The sequence below is a fragment of the Siniperca chuatsi genome, linkage group LG21 (genome assembly GCF_020085105.1).
Source record: "Siniperca chuatsi isolate FFG_IHB_CAS linkage group LG21, ASM2008510v1, whole genome shotgun sequence".
NCBI lineage: Eukaryota > Metazoa > Chordata > Actinopteri > Centrarchiformes > Sinipercidae > Siniperca > Siniperca chuatsi.
Genome location: NC_058062.1, coordinates 6,762,485 through 6,778,907, shown reverse-complemented (window position 1 = coordinate 6,778,907; position 16,423 = coordinate 6,762,485). Strand labels below are relative to the sequence as shown.

Genomic DNA, 16,423 nt, shown 5'->3' with positions numbered 1-16,423 from the left:
TAAAACAAAAACAAATCGTTGCAAACAAATAATAAAAAAAATCAAAATAAAATGATAAAATGTTTGAAGAAACTCAGTAACGTTTCATGTGATATTCTGCTTGTATCCATTAAGACTGTGACATGCTCTGGCATAGTTTGTTGCTTCTTAGACAATGTCAGTTTCCCCTAAGTAAATGGTGACTTTTTCTTAGAGTGTGTTAAATTTCATGAAAGTTTCGTTTCTTTCTTCCACTCAAAATACATTTAAAAAAAGATACACTCATGGCAACCATCAACATCACGAACGTCAAGTCAGACATACTATCATAGTAATACATCCGGTAAAAACATTCAAAATAACACGTTGAAATTAGACTAGTGTAGCTACACACTGGTGGTCAGTTGATTTTCGGCGGTAGTGATGCATCTTGCCACGACATAGTCTTTGAAAGGTCAGCCAGGAAGACTCGGTAAGGCAATGGTGATGCGGTAAACCAAGTGAGTTTTATGCTTTTAAGTTTGTTTTATATTAAATAATCAATTGCGGGATTGAGTTCACGTTATTTTCTTGTTTCATAGCGTTATTTCCTGTAGCTGTCAACTTGAGACATGATGTCTGTGTATCATTTTTAGTCACAGTGTAACAGTTAGCAAACGAGAGTAACTTGCTTACAAACGAAGATAAATTAGCTAACCGGAGTAACGTTAGCTAACATCAGTGGCTAGTTATTTAGCTAATTTTCGTTTCATCAGCGATCCTGGTGAGTATTTTCTGTCTGTCTTGTTTTTTAACACTGAATGACCAGGCTAAGTTAGCTTGCTAGCTTGCCTGACATATACTGAAGTAACTTAGCGTCAGACTGTTGTTTTGTTTTTTATCAGAAGTGAGGGGCTGGGGAGTCATGGAGTCTGAAATCACAAACTAAATTTAATCTGAATTTTTAAGATTTAAAGATGTCATAGCCAAACGTTGATGAATGTAGCTTTTCTAGATACGTAGATAACCCGGAGATGCCCCATGATACTTATTAACATTAAGTTCATTGTCTACGAATAGTTAAAGACACAATTGAAACTCACTCAGCGTTGGCTAATTGAGTCACTTGGGTTAACATTGGTCCAGCGGTCAGACACGTTGGTTAAAAGCAGACTCTTCCTGTTACAAGCAATTATTCTGCCAAAAATCTGATGTCAAAGTGCAAGCAGCCTTCCATAAATGCTCCAGTACTAAAACATACTCCCAGTTAAATATGCTTTTCTAAAGGTACAGTGTATGCCTCACTGAGTCTATAAATCGAGCCTCAAATAAGATCAAATCCTGCGGCATGGCCAGCTTTCAAACAGATAGCAGTGGAAAAAGTTTGTCCAGCTCCAACAACCAACTCCATGACACTGAGACTACAATCTCAGTGTTATGGAGTTGGTTGTTTTATTGGAGAAACGTTAGCTTAAATGTAACACTGGTAGAGGACTGTTGTTATTTATGTAGAGAGGCCGTACGCTAACAATCATACCTTTTTAATATCCTGCTATAAAGTGTTTATCTTAACTTGCATCTATCTAGATCATATAGCAACGGACATAGGAAACATTTTCAGAAAATGGCATCAAAATATAACAAATGGATCATGTTTATTTTTGGCTCTTAAACCTGATGAGGAAAGTCACAAGACTGCATGCAGAGCAGTGAGCGTAGTGAAGGATATTAATCCTCTGCTGTTATCTATCTATCTATCTATCTATCTATAAAATCATTATTATTTTTGGTTTATTTCTATTTTTTCAGATGCATACACACAAGGTGCAGACTAGTATAAGTAAGTCTCTCAAAATTAAATCATGTTGCATAACTCCTCTCTAGTACAACATGGTTTATTCACCATTCGGCTCTCTTGTCTTCATTAGGATGTTGCCCTGATGAAGGCAAGAGAGCTTAAAACTTGTGTGCTGGAGAAGAGCTGTGCGACATCCAGATTCACTGCTTTATCTGACCCTCAATGATGCCTTCTTATGTAATCTTGATTGTTTTCATTATCACTGAATAATATCATAGGTCTAATGTATGAGCTTTAAGCTTTCCAGTTAGCCTTTGCCTGTTTTCTGTTTCTCAATTTAGAAGTCTCTTGACTGTCACAGAGTGTGCCTTGATCTTCAGAATATAAATGTTATGAGCAGTCATTAACGAAAACCGTGACACATGTTTCATTGTTTAGGCTCTACTGTAGCACACTAAATTGGAAATGAAATAGTGACCGAGTATAAACTTCTTTTATACTCAGCTTTTAAAGGGTTTTTACATCCATATTAGGTGAACAGCGTATGCCCTTTTTATGCGTATTCTTCTCATTTTTTGGTTACAGAAGGACAGTAAATATAACCAAGATTGTCTCCCAATTTTATCTCCCTTGTTGCAGGGGGAGTTTCCTGTCTCACCGCAGGAATGCCGGGTGGAGAATATGGGGAGCTCGGGGCCAGCCTCCCTGCAATCACCTCCCTGAACGCTTCCTACTCTACGTCGTTGTCCCTTCCTTCCCCATACCTGTTGGTACCTCCTGCAGAGCGCAAGGCCATCTCTGACGTTCGCCGTACCTTCTGTCTCTTTGTGACATTTGATCTGCTCTTCATCTCCCTTCTGTGGATTATTGAGCTGAACGTGAGTGTTCAGTTGGATTCAACATGGTTTTTGTTGTGTTCGCTGTCTTTCGCCACAGCAGTGATGTGTGAGACTCAGTTTGAGTCTGATGTGGACTCTGCTCTGTTCTCCTGCAGATCTCCAGCACAATCTGGGAGAGCTTAGAAAATGAGGTTGTCCATTATAACTACAGGTCTTCCTTCTTTGACATCTTTGTAAGTGGGTCAATCCAAGTCTCTGTACATTTAATTTGATTTCAGTGTAGAATAATGGCATTGTATTAGTGTATAATCCTGATCATCATCAGCTTTGACCTCTCAATGACCACTCATTAATGAGCAGATACTCATGTTAAACCTGCTCTTGTAAGACATTTCTGGTGTTTTAAAGAGCCCAGGCTTATATTGTCATGTAGCCTGATTTATAGTATCCGAATGAGCTGTCAAGGTTGGTCAGAAGTCTGCATTAATTGACAAAAGGAGAAAATGTTAGCGTAAGTCAACACATGTTGACTTAGTTCATTTTTCTTTTCTGTTTCTTCCTCCTTGTCTCAGCTCCTTGCCATGTTTCGTTTCCTGTGTCTACAAATGGGTTACGCTGCTTTTCGGTTGAAGCATTGGTGGGTTATTGCGGTAAGTGAGCTCAGTCGCAGTAAAACGCACACTGATTAAATAATGTAACATCTCTTATTAGCAGATCTGGACATGAATCATAACACAAATCTAAATCCTCCTTCCTCCACAGGTTACCACTCTAGTGACCAGCGTCTTCCTCGTTGTTAAGGTCATCATATCTAATGTGAGTGTTCCCCTCCTGCCACCTCTACACTTTCACAGTTGTTTATATGTGTGCATGTGGTGCAAGCATATCAGTTGCAACAACTGAAACTTTTTCACTTCTGCATTTATGCCAGTAATCTGATGTCTGACTGGATGATGAACTGTTTTATAATTATATAAGTTTTTATCTTCAACAATGGGGAAGTAAACCAACATAAACTACAATTGCCTCTTCTGTTACAGAAGTGGTAATAGTACTTCTAGTACTTTCAATACCCTGCAGCTTCAGGATGACATGGTTTCTGTCTCTACACAGCTCCTGTCCCAGAATGCCTTTGGCTACGTGTTACCCATCACTTCATTTGTGGTGGCCTGGCTGGAGACCTGGTTCCTCGACTTCAAGGTGCTCACTCAGGAGGCAGATGATGAGAGAGGTAAGGGGGAAAGATTCCTGACAAGTTTGAACACGACTTGACAAAAATCTGTTTCTCCTTTTTTAACTATTTTTCGTCTTTGGCCTCAGCCTACCTAGCAGCAGTGAACGCAGCCTGCGAACGAGCCCCCATGATCTATCCCCGTGCTGTTTCAGACGGACAGTTCTACTCTCCACCTGAATCAATCGCAGGTCATGTCTGCTTGTCTCTATACATCTGTTCTTGTTTAATCAGCCTCAAGTACAGTCTGTGTGTGTGCCTCAGTGGGTTAATTCTTTCCACTATGTTTATGCACTAACCATTTGAGCCACAAATTGAGTTTTGGCTTTGAACTTGTGTCTGCAGGCTCTGAAGAGGATCTGGATGAGGAGGGTCTTGGACGCAGAGCTGTCACTGCACAGGTACTTGCATCAGTCTGAGGAGTCTTTATACTCAGCCCTGCTCCTCACCTGATCATGACTGATGATTTTCTGCTTTCTCTTTCTTTCCTCCTCTCACTCTTGTTCCAGGAGAAGGAGTATGTCAGACAAGGTCGTGAGGCCATGTCTGTGGTAGAACAGATCCTAGCCCAGGAGGACAACTGGAAATTTGAAAAAAACAATGTGAGTGTATGATTTTAGCTATTTGATTTATCCAACAGAAAAGTGTCGCCTCTTTCCTTTTAGTTAGGATGCAAGGTTAAGGACCCACTGACATGACTAAAGATCACTTTCAGTAACCTCAATTCCAATCTGCTGCCTCTTACAGGCTGTCTATACCTTACGCACTCCAGTTGTCGTTTTCAGTCTCATGCATGTCTGACAGAATAGATATGTTTTAGTTTTAATCAATACAACTGTCTGCACCGTAACATGTAATGGCTCACGTTTCAGTAGTGCTTTATGGGTGAAAATGCGTCCTAAAGCATCTTTTTAGCATCTTTAAGTGTGTTTTTTTTTTTTTTTTTTTCCAGCTTATGCACATAACTACAGTTAGTTTTTGGTTGCGAGCACTGCTAAAATGTTTTTGAGCGACTGACAAAGGACTGAAACTGCGCTGCCGACGTGCTGCTTTTGCTATGCAGCCAGTGTAGACAAAGTGTTAAGACTCCCAAATAGTTCAAGCCACCAAAATCCAAAACTTTAGTGTGTTTTGCTATACACCATATGGAAGATGGCTGTTTGATGGCAATGAAAACTAGACCAACAAATATCAGCTGATATTAGCATATTGCAGATACGTCGATATCAGTATCTGCCTCAAAAATCCAGTACTGGTCGGGCTATACTGTGTATTGAATATGAAACCCCTATAGATCCAGTTTAGTAGCTTGTTCGGGGAGATGAAGAATAATGGTATGTTGCTATATTTGCTATGTGGTTAATTAAATGTTTTGTACACAGTTCTGTCGCAAGTGCTTGTTTATGGTGGGATTTGTTGAGTCTCTGTAAATAATATTATTAAAGAGTACGGACCAGACCTGCTCTATAGGAAAAGTGCAATGAGATAACTTCTCTTATGAAATGGCGCTATATAAATAAAATTGAATTGAATTCTTTGCTAATAAGAAAAGCAAAGAGTAGATAGAAGATTCAGTGAGATATTTGTTAGACTGTGAACTCAGTGAACCCAGATATTTTAGCAACTTGGAATCAGATCCAAATTGGAAACACCTATACAAACCCAGCTGTAGCTCGTTTTGTTTTGTTTTTTCTGAATCTGAAATTTTTAATAAAAAAAAAAGTGATCTATGTTTTACCACCAAAAAAAAGTAATTCATTATTCTGATTGAGTGAATAGTCTTTTGATTTAGTTTTCCTTAGATACACTGAAATGAAAGCGAAAACATCATGAAACTAACAGTATTTTATTTAATTTCAGGACACTGGTGACTCTGTCTACACTCTGGAGATTCCCTTCCATGGAAAGACTTTCATTCTTAAGGTACAGCAGCCCTTTGTGTATTCATTGTGGAATACCTCACCAAAACATATGCTTCAGCAGTCATCCAAATGAATCATATTTAGACCCATAATACTGTATCTATTTATCATTTTTAGACATGTCATGTAGTAATTTATGTTTGAGCCATTTTACTTGAATACTTCCAAATATGAAAACCATTATCAACACATGTTTTTTCAAGCTGTTTAATGCCATATTCAGTCTCATTGGCATTTTATGTTTAGGACTGATTTTGTCCTGTCCTACATTACTGTAGCTGTAACAGTAAAGAGCCTGTTGAGCCTGTTAGCGTCCGCTACCCTCAACCTGCTGCCCCAGCATGCAACAGCATACAGGATAGCACTGGCCACGACATCCTCAGTATTGTCCGGCAGATGTTGAAGGACCTCAGCCTCCTCAGAAAACAGAGGCGGCTCTGGCCCTTCCTGTAAAGAGCTTGAGTGTTCTTAGCCCAGTCCAGTTTATTGTCCATGTGTACTCGCAGGTACTTGTAATCCTCTACAATGTCCACACTGACCCCCTGGATAGAAACTGGGGTCACTGGTGCCTTGGCCCTTCATGGGTCTACAACCAGCTCCTCAGACTTTGTCGTATTGAGCCGCAGATGGTTCTGCTCACACCGTGAGACAAAGTTACCCACCACAGCCCTGTACTCAGTCTCATCACCACCGCTGATACATCCCACCACAGCAGAGTCATCAGAAAACTTCTGAAGGTGGCAGGACTCTGTGGTGTAGATGGTGAAGAGGAAGGGAGAGAGGACAGTCCCCTGAGGGGCCCCAGTGTTGCTGACCATGCTGTCCGACACAGTGCTGCAGACGCACATGCTGTGGTCTGCCAGTCAGGTAGTCAACAATCCAGGACACGAGGGGGGCATCCACCTGCATCACTGCCAGCTTCTCCCCCAGCAGGGCAGGCCGGATGGTGTTAAAAGCACTGGAGAAGTCAAAAAACATGATCCTCACAGTGCTTGCTGGCTTGTCCAGGTGGGTGTGGATGCGGTTCAGGAGGAAGATGATGGCGTCCTCAACTCCCAGCCGGGGATGGTAGGCGAACTGAAGGGGGTCCAGGAGGGATCTGACCATGGAGCTGTTCCAGTGTCACCTGTCTGTAGTCCAGGTCCGGTGTCCTCTCCTCTCTAGTAGGACAACTCACATACTGGGTGAAATTAGTCAGTGTTGTTGAAACACTGACATGGTTGAAGTCACCTGAGATTAATATGAGTGCACTCGGGTGTTGAGTCTGGAGTTGGCGGTGTGAATGGCATTGCACGCCGATGCTGGGTTAGCAGAGGGGGGGATGTAAACAGCCACAACAATGGCATGTGAGAATTCATGTGGCAAATAATATGGCCGGAGTCCCACAACTAACAGTTCAATGTCCGGGCTACAGATACTCTGCTTGATAGTAACGTGGCCAGGGTTACACCATCTGTTGTTGACCAGCACAGCAAGCCCACCGCCTTTCCGCTTACCGCTCCCGGTGTGATCCCTGTCAGCCCAAAAATTCTGAAAGCCGTCGATGGAAACGTTATGATCCGGGATATCCTGGCGTAGCCATGTCTCTGAGAAGCACATCAAACTACACTCATGGAACGCCGTCTGACTTCGGCTAATGCTGTTAGCTTGTCCATTTTATTGACCAGTGATCTCACGTTGCCCATGACGAGAAGGCAGAGACGGCTTAAATCTCTTGTTCTTAAGTCTTGATGTGTATTATTGTTTTTGGTCAGGCCTTTATGCAGTGCCCTGCTGAGCTTGTGTATCAGGAGGTGATTCTGCAACCAGAGAAGATGGTCCAGTGGAACAGAACTGTTTCTGCCTGCCAGGTGACAACTTTGATGTATTTTACTCATCCTTCTGTCTTTTTGAACATTTTTCATTGTTTTGTTGTGTTGTGCCTAACAGTGCTTTCTGCCTTCTCCACAGGTCCTTCAGAGGGTTGACGACAACACTCTAGTATCATATGATGTCTCTTCTGGAGCAGCAGGGGGAGTTGTGTCTGCAAGGTACATCAGCACCGCATACAGCAGGCTACACTATATGGCTTTTTCTTATCTGTCATCTTCTCATTTTCTGTCTTTTTATTTTATTCTCATGTGCACTGCAGGTCTGAAATAAAATAAATTGATTGACTGATTGATTTCTCTTCCTTTAGGGACTTTGTTAATGTTCGGCGGGTGGAACGCAAACGAGACTGCTACCTGTCTGCTGGCATGGCAACCGACCACGATGCCAAACCTCCAAGCGGTCGCTATGTCAGGTCAGACCATGCCTCTAGCTGGGCTTCTTGTCACTGATCCAGTAAATTAGAACATTGTATCGATTTGATAAAAGTGCAGTTGTTTTAGTTTCATTTCTTTAACTTTTCTGTCTTCACTTCTACCTTTATTGCTGGCCTCAGGGGAGAGAATGGTCCAGGAGGATTTGTGGTCCTCAAATCAAGCAGTAACCCGTCCGTCTGCACTTTCATCTGGGTCCTCAACACAGACTTGAAGGTGAGAAGATACACACAGCAGTTATTCTACCTTTTTCTGTTATTTGAGGCAAGATGGGATGGTCTTTGCCTTAAAGATTTGTGAAATTTGAATTGTCTGTATTTAGAAAAAGGGTTGGTGCAGCAGCAAATGGTTACAGGATGTAGAAAAATAGAATGAAAATATAGCTTATAGGGGTTTTTAAATATGACTCAATCTGTAATTATACTAGAATTTATTAACAGAAATATATAAATAACAAGTATTCACATTTGAATTACAGAACACACTGAGACAAATAAAAATATGTAAACAAGACTACATCCATGCTACTAACTCTGTGAGGCTGTACTTAGACACAGCAGTGCTTTGAGCTAAATACTAGTGTCAGAAGCCATTAATATCTGTAAATAATGTCATAGCAATCCATCAATATAGTTGTTGAAATATTTCAATCTTGAACAATGTGGTGGACAAACAGACCAACATTGCCATCCATAGAGCCATGCTGCTAACATGGCTGAAAATTACGTGAAAATAACGAAAAAGGCATAAATGGAAGTACAATTAACAGTCACTTTTTGTGTCTCGCCAGGGACGACTGCCCCGCTACCTCATCCACCAGAGTCTGGCCGCCACCATGTTTGAATTCATGACCCATTTACGCCAACGTATCGCTGAACTGCGGCCCTCTCTCCGCTCCCACCACCACACTTAAAACAGGAGAGACCTCTACAGCTGGTTGAGAGGTGTCACTGCTGTTTTATTTTAGTGAACCCCAAACATGGGCGTAGCAGTACCCTTGAGATGCATCTAAGCTGAAGGGATGTGCTACTGTAAGACTGCACTTCTAAGCATAGGAGATGTGAGACATGTGACCATGCATTCACCACATTTCAGTCACCAGAGAAGAGGAGTAATTAGGTTATCAAAGACAATGTTCCTCCTCATCCTTAAACTTCAACATTGTTTTTTAAGTGTGATCACATACATATTTTATGTAGACCTGTAATTGTATTGCTGTGTCCCTCACCGTGCAATGAGAACTGTGTGTCCTGAACCTGCCAAGTCATCTTGTGGCAGGGTGGACATTACTGAAATAAGAAAACCTGGATGAGGATGTACGTGATTCTCACTGTGTGGACATCTGTCTCGCTTGTTACAAAAGAACTGGTGCAATGGCATGAAGCAGCCGTCTCTGTGCCTTATCTTACTGCGTACATTGTTAGCCTTTGACTTGCTGCTTTAGTTTTGTTTTTTTGTTTAGATTTTTTTGTGTGTACGTTTTCACTGCATCATCTTAAATATATCTTAAAAAACCAAGAGAAATCCTCTTGGTTTGAATCATGACCTATTCCAGGGTGCAAAAATCTATCAACTAACGTTTAATCAACTGAGGGTTTTTAATACTTCTGTAGTTTTTGCACTTTGGGATCGGCCAGGAGATCAAACTAGGAATCCGATCAGGAGGCTGTTAATCTGTGTTGCAAATGCATTCTCAAGCTCAGTTAAGAGAAATGAAGATGGATGATAATGTTCATAAATTAGGATGCTGTATACTTACAAAAGCTATCTTTTGTGCCAATAACCTCAAGTGGCCTTGTGGTAGAATAGCTAAACTAATTATTTGTCATCAAAAGTTATTACTGTACTGATATGATTTCCATTGACGTACTGGCCTTCCCTCAGGCCCTGAGATGTGGCACTGAATGAGGTTTTCCTATCATTTCTTACATAGTGGAGCATTGTATTGTTTTTAAATATTTAGAATAGAAATGCCCCTTCTAGCTTGTTAAGTTTTAGGGTTTTTTTTTCAAAAGTCTGCACCTCAGTGTTATGATGTACCTCAGAAAATCATGATTTATCATTGCATATGTAATGAAAACTGGCAAAAAGCTGAGGTCTGGCTATTGGTTCAAATTACTGTGGAGTTGAACCAAAGAGAGTCACTTGTTCTTCCTTGTGCTTTTCAGTCTTGATATATAAGGCACAAAACAACTGTGTTTAATTGTTCACACTTTGAAGGAGCATGTTTATGGGTGTAACTGTGATGTTGTGACTGTAGTCATTTACCACATCATACTCACAACATGGCCACACAGCATTGAGGCATTTTACTTTGTAAGGTATTTGTGGATGCTGCAATCAGTCTGAAATTATTCCTTCTTATGAAGTAAAAAAACAAGTGGTTATTGAGATTTAACTGGATAATTTGCTATGATTGATTTTAGCTACATACCTGACAGGGAATGTCAAATGAAAGTAATTAGCGATATCAACAATTTTGTGCCTTTATTACAGTCAGCCTTTTTTTTTTTTTGCATTTATTTTATGCTGTTAAATCAATACTTAATACCTTCAGCAAAGGTATACTGAATGCATATGAAGCCTACTTACAATACTTCAATTTCTGTTTTCTTTAATAACGTTTTTTGTGTCTATAGATCATTCATCAACATGTTAATTTAAAGCCATCACAGGAATACTGACCAACAGTTTTTGAGTCTTAACCAGTGTCTTATGTCTAATAAAATATATGATCTCAAGACAGTGTTCCAGCTTCAAAACCTCATTTAACTAACAGACAAAACCAGTTCTTAATATAAACCTCTGGCTTTATCTATTTTATAATGTGTAAATTATATTTGTATGTATGTATGTATATCCTGTAAATACTAATGTCAGTCTGGTAATGATTTTCATCATGATACATCATTTTTTTCCCCCCACAGTGACTGCATTTCAGCAGGTGATACTGAATGACTCATCTGATTTATCACGGTTTCACCACATATTTTTCAGCATTGGATCCTGGGGGTGTTCATGTCATGAACAGTATTACCCTGTGACTTGAGCCTATGTCACATGCATGACAGCCTTACTGTTGCAAAAAGGCCACAACTGAACTCTTTAGAATTAGGCTGTCTTCTGGAACCTGAGTCATCTTCCACATCATGGTTATTATTATCCAATAACATTTCAATGTTCACAATGATTTACCATAGTTCTGCTTTTTCTCTGACAGACTTAAAAAATATATTATAATACATGGACATGAAGCCATTTGAATTCAGAAATTCAAAGCAATCCATATAAAGATTCTTGTTTATCTACATTCATACAGATTCATGCTTAAGTAATCTCAGTTACCACACAAAATTAAATGAAATAATCCTTAAATCAATACAGCCATGGTACATGGGATACAAAGTGTGTAATAAGACCTACTGTTGAAGAGATGTGTTGTCCTCGGGGCAAAACACAATGCTAAGGACAAGCGATGGAGCAGCTCACATGATTGTGCTGTGACTATCTTCTGGGGCTATGGGTGTGTATATGTGTGTTTCTTGAATCGATGAGGGAGTGAGCGTCTCACTGCTCTCATTGTCTTACATGTAAGGCTGATGAGAAGAACCAGTCCTTAGGCTGCCATCTGCCTGAGCTTCTCTACACAGACAGGCTCTGGCCAGGTATCTCGAGGACAAACCTCTACTGGATGTGGAGCCGCTGCAGGGTCCTGAAAGATGGGAAGCTGAAAATTAGGTATTTTGGGGATCACTGACCTTTGTTTTGTAACTTTTTTGACCTGTTGTTCTTTCTATTAATTTTTACCAGACACTTTTCCTCTGAGAGTGAAACCAGATTCATAAGATTCATCCTAGTGAACCACATAATGTGGTGACAGCTGCCTTTTCTTACTTTGCCATATCTTTTTTTTATATATAGGCTGTGAATAAGGTCCATTTTCTAAGGAATCTCTTCAGCTTCCGTCTGGATTACCTGCCTTTGTGAACACCTACTACCCATTGACTCTGTTCTTAATAGATGGGTTCAGCCTTTAAGAGATTCTGCATGCAGTTCTGCTGCTGCTGCTGCTGTGCTGGTGACGACGACGACGAGGATGAAAAGCAGCCATTAGTACCGTAAGAAGACATTAGACAGGCCAGAAACAGAAAAGTTCTTCACCACATACCACTTTAATACATGAGTATTGTTATTGTTATCATCCACGTATTAGTTAAACTTATCAGCTAGAGAAGAATATAATCCACTGAAAATGTCTTTTATAGTGTCAGTAAGTGATTGTCATGTGTATCACATCTGATATACTATGTATATACAATCACTGTATGAATGTGTAATAACTGTGCTTCTGGGTGCTTGTGTGTGTTGACTGACCACACAGTCAGGATCCGTTGGAGTATTTTAACCGTGAAGTCCAGAAGCGTCGAGATGAGGAGACCAACCTTTGGAGTGAGCCAGGAGACCCCAGCCACTCGGAGAGAGATGATGACCGGGTCCTTTACAGCCTGCTGCAGGCCAGGAACAAGACCCGCATGGGATCCTCGGTATGTGAGGGAGGATTTTCTAGACAGTTCACAGAGTTGAAGTTGAAAAAAATAAACCAATTACAACTTGCACAGTAGTGGAAAAGATAACTAGGTGTCTAGGTGATACTAACTGGTGCAAAAAAGCCTAAAATGTATTTACATAAGGTGCAAAAGTATCAAATAAGTGCAAAAGACATAACATTAATGATAAGTCATCTTAAGCTTTATAAAATTGTTATGTTATCAGTTATTCAAACATTGATGAAATTATCCAATTACAAGAGCATAGACCAGACCAGAGAAATTACCCCCGGCTTAAAGAAAATAGTTTTTGAGAGCTTTGTCCTTTTCTTGTTTAGGGCTACCGCCGTCTTAGTGTTGACATTGAGGCCATGAGAGATACCCGTCGAGAAGTCAGAGACAAATGGCAGACGATCCTGGAGAACTTAGGTAAGGCTGGACAGATGAGATGTGGGAAAGATTGTTACTTCTATATACAGAGTAACCATAAATGGTTTGCCGTCTTTTCTAGGTTTCATGGCGGAGGCAGAGTCTTTGCTGACAGTGTCTGCTGGAGCCTCACATGACCGCATGCGTAATGCCCCAGCAGCACGTGCCCTGCTTCATACGCTCCACTCTGAGACTTCCATCTTTAACTCCAAAGAACCACCACCAGAAAGATATCTATTCATCCTGGTGAGAGCAGGGGTTTGTCAGAGGGAATCGCAGTGATAATTAACTTTGAACTCATACTAATCCCTCAAGTGGGATGATCCTTGCTGTGACCTGGAGCTTAGGGTTAAAAAACACCCTTGGGTAGTGTGAGACATATCACTCATCCTATCATTAGCCTAACCCAAAATGTGGGTGTGTTTACTCAATCCCTGTGCTCCAGGCCACAATGAGGGGTACCTTTCTCGACCCCTTGCAGCAGTCTCGTCAAGTAGGTTTAACTGCAACAAACTTAAGTATCCAGAAATCCATTGAGCGCCAGTTACTTGTATCTATACTGGGTACTGGGTAGGCTGTTTTTTAAAGGAAGCAGTCCTTCAAACAGGATGTACTGTAACTAAAAGTACTCTACTGTACCCCTTTACAATTGGTTATGGCTAACATTAAGTTTAGGGTGGGTGTGTAGGACAGAAGGTTAGGGTTCACTACATCATGAAGACAGTGCCACTTAGATATGGTTAGGGTTGATGCGACTGAAATTTTATAGATTCGGATTATCTTTCTGAAGTTACAGTTATAATTTTGAAAAATGAATCTACCAGTGGTTCAAAAAACAGCCACTGGAGGACATAGGTTGACATATTGCAGTAGAAAACAATACCCCTTTAACACCCATATTCTGACAATATTCACATTTGGTTTCCCTGCTCCAACCACTTCTTCTTCTTCTCCTCCTTCTTTACCTCGTCATAGGATCGTCTCCTGTATCTTGATATAGGTGAAGATTTTTTGGCAAAGGCAAGGCGCTTCTATCCTCCAAGGGATGATTCTGACGAGGAGACCCCAGGCCTTGCCATAAACCTGCCGCTGCTGCTGGCCAGGGTAGAGGCCATGAATGGACAAGCCAATGAAGAAGAAGATGAGGATGAAAGTGGAAGAGAAGATGGAAACTTAAGTGACAGATCGTAATATCTACTGGATGCAATAATAATAGAAGCAAGGCAGGGGGCAGTAGTCATCAACCATGGAGACCTGGATGACAGGGTTGCATAGCTCTTACCTTTAAGTGTCTGTTGCCTCATACAGTGTTGCTGCTGCTTCTTGGAGGTTTTAGGCTAAACAATTTCTCCTTTCTCCCACAGCTGCTCAGCTTGAGTCTTATTCTGTTTTCTCTTGTCAAAATCTAAAAGATTTTCAGGTAAATGTTACAGAGGTGTTAACGGTCTACCACAGAGTTTTATCAAGTTCTTATCCTGTTCAATTTTCAGCTGTTGTGAACCTTCAGGGTAGCGATGTTCCTTTGAGCAGAGCCTCTTTATATTTAGTCCTATGATTATCAGCACTCATTTCATTCAATCACATGATCGGTAACCACTCTGAATAGATAGCCCAGTAAACTGATGTCAGGTTTTTCTTAGTTTCACAAGAATGTGTCTGTATACTTGATACTATAAAACTCATTAAAGTCTGTATTTGTCTTAAACATTTTGGAAAATAGCATATGGAAATACAATGTAGTTGGTACTGTATGTTGAACTTTTAAAATGGCTGTATGCAATGGCTGTATTCAGGTGATGCATAAGGGTGTTTTTTTCCCTCCAGTAATTTACTGAAAACGTGAAAGATTTCCAAACTCATGTGGCAATTTGTGTATGTGTTGTGGTGACCAGTTCATGATGAAATAAAGCTCCAGCCTAAAGCCCGTTATGTGTACAGTGTCACGTTAGTGCGCTGCCTTACTGATGAAGTAATATGAGTTTCCAGTTGCTCAAAAATTACAAAGAATAAAAGAAGAATTCGCATGACTTTCAGCAATTTGAAACTTATATAGAATTTGCTGCGTGGAAGTCAAGTGAGTATTGAGCAGTGAATCCACAGAAACTGTGGCACGAGAGCAACATTCTGTTGAAGTGCAGTACAAGAGTCTTCTTTAGTCTGTTCCTATGCCCTCGTGTGTCCTGTGTATACCCATGGCTGGCTTACACTGTGATCTCCAGATGTACAACGTATCCTGGCCTGGTGGTTTGGCGTCTTAGCATCCCACTGGGACCAGGCTGGGTTGCAAGATGGATGGTGATGATGGTGTTTTGGTGGTCAGCTGCTTGTTGTTGTTGTTGTTATGTAAGAGAGACACTGCTGAGGGCACATGTTTGAACACAGCACCAGCCTGCTGGCACACACATTCACACACACAGACACACACAAATAGCTGGTAACACTTGACTCTGTGGTGCTGGTATGAAGCACTAGAGTCAAGTTGAAGATTGTTTGCAGGAATCAATAGAAAGTTAACTTTTCCTCAGATTCTTCTTACTGCTAAGCAAGCACTTTGTGTCAGGTTGACCTGTGTAGGAGTCTCCTCTCTGTCCTCCCAAATTCATTCTTCTGTCACAAAAAAAAATCATACTTACTCAAACTTCACAACATTTTGCCTTATTTACCATCTCCTGACAAGCTCAGACTTTATCCTGCAATTGCCCTTCTCCTCCCTCTCTCCCTCCCACTCCCCATCACTTTCTCGGTGACAGCTCATTTAAATGTCACTTCCCAGCAGCTGCGACAGTGTTGTTATGCAACACAGAGTTCTTCCTGGCTGGGGTGTGGCCTGGTGCAGATGGAGGGAGAAGGACGAAGGGGCTGATCACTGTGACAGGGCTCACCTCATCCCTGTTCACCTTTACAGAGCCTCCACACCCCTAGCCTCATTAGCATAGCATGACTTATCCATATAAACAGCAGAGGTGTAAGTCATCTGATGTCCTCTTGCAGTTTTAGCAGATGAATACCCAAATTACAACAAAACTACAAATTAAAAGCTTCATGCTGTGTACTATCTACTTAAGTTTACAATCGGATTGCTCAGGTTTAAGTCTATTCTAAAAAGATATGATCTCAACACTGAAGGACCTGAGGACACTCAGTGACTTACTAGGTTTCTGAAATGGCATTTCATGTCGTCATGGTGTCATAACATGACTGAATGCATGACCCCAAGGATGGCTACGGTGCTCTTGCTCTCTTGTCTCTCTGATACTCAGCAATAATTTACATATACAATGCCACCCTGCTGAGAAGTTACAGAAATGAAATTGAAATATTGCCGTAGTTAACAGGCAGAAGCAAAATAGCATTTAACTGTTGTATTATATATTCAGGACATGAATAGTCAGTGGA

General features: G+C 40.9%; 2 protein-coding genes across 6 annotated transcripts; both read left to right on the top strand.

The window, feature by feature from the left end:
* The first annotated feature begins 333 nt into the window (after positions 1 to 333).
* stard3 (StAR-related lipid transfer (START) domain containing 3) lies at positions 334 to 10,792 on the top strand. 4 transcript variants are annotated; one of them, XM_044181020.1, is made up of 16 exons: positions 378 to 479; positions 1,768 to 1,798; positions 2,396 to 2,634; positions 2,751 to 2,828; positions 3,168 to 3,245; positions 3,358 to 3,411; positions 3,709 to 3,826; positions 3,916 to 4,017; positions 4,172 to 4,227; positions 4,336 to 4,428; positions 5,687 to 5,749; positions 7,503 to 7,598; positions 7,699 to 7,778; positions 7,928 to 8,032; positions 8,174 to 8,267; positions 8,842 to 10,792. In XM_044181020.1, the coding sequence occupies exons 2-16, from the start codon at positions 1,768 to 1,770 to the stop codon at positions 8,962 to 8,964; spliced, it is 1,410 nt and encodes a 469-aa protein (XP_044036955.1). In that variant the 5' UTR covers positions 378 to 479; the 3' UTR covers positions 8,965 to 10,792. The 4 variants fall into 4 exon arrangements, with proteins under 4 accessions (XP_044036956.1, XP_044036955.1, XP_044036958.1 ...); XM_044181021.1 differs by lacking the exon at positions 1,768 to 1,798 and having other exon boundaries at positions 334 to 479; XM_044181023.1 differs by lacking the exon at positions 2,751 to 2,828 and having other exon boundaries at positions 434 to 479.
* A 761-nt stretch (positions 10,793 to 11,553) lies between these two features.
* mreg (melanoregulin) lies at positions 11,554 to 14,952 on the top strand. Of its 2 annotated transcripts, none has more exons than XM_044181031.1 (6): positions 11,554 to 11,789; positions 12,072 to 12,169; positions 12,433 to 12,595; positions 12,937 to 13,027; positions 13,110 to 13,273; positions 14,003 to 14,952. In XM_044181031.1, exons 2-6 carry the CDS (start codon positions 12,072 to 12,074, stop codon positions 14,216 to 14,218), a joined length of 732 nt encoding a protein of 243 aa, XP_044036966.1. In that variant the 5' UTR covers positions 11,554 to 11,789; the 3' UTR covers positions 14,219 to 14,952. The 2 variants fall into 2 exon arrangements, with proteins under 2 accessions (XP_044036966.1, XP_044036965.1); XM_044181030.1 differs by having other exon boundaries at positions 11,561 to 11,789; positions 11,973 to 12,169.
* Positions 14,953 to 16,423: the final 1,471 nt, after the last annotated feature.

Bases quoted from the DNA above. Each gene is read 5' to 3' on its own strand.
- stard3 (XM_044181020.1), top strand. From the start codon at position 1,768: ATGCATACACACAAGGTGCAGACTAGTATAA. The intron at 3,412-3,708 runs GTGAGTGTTCCC...GTCTCTACACAG, and splicing joins TTAAGGTCATCATATCTAAT to CTCCTGTCCCAGAATGCCTT. The intron at 8,268-8,841 runs GTGAGAAGATAC...GTGTCTCGCCAG, and splicing joins TCCTCAACACAGACTTGAAG to GGACGACTGCCCCGCTACCT.
- mreg (XM_044181031.1), top strand. From the start codon at position 12,072: ATGGGTTCAGCCTTTAAGAGATTCTGCATGCAGTTCTGCTGCTGCTGC. The intron at 12,170-12,432 runs GTAAGAAGACAT...CTGACCACACAG, and splicing joins GAAAAGCAGCCATTAGTACC to TCAGGATCCGTTGGAGTATT. The intron at 13,274-14,002 runs GTGAGAGCAGGG...ACCTCGTCATAG, and splicing joins AAAGATATCTATTCATCCTG to GATCGTCTCCTGTATCTTGA.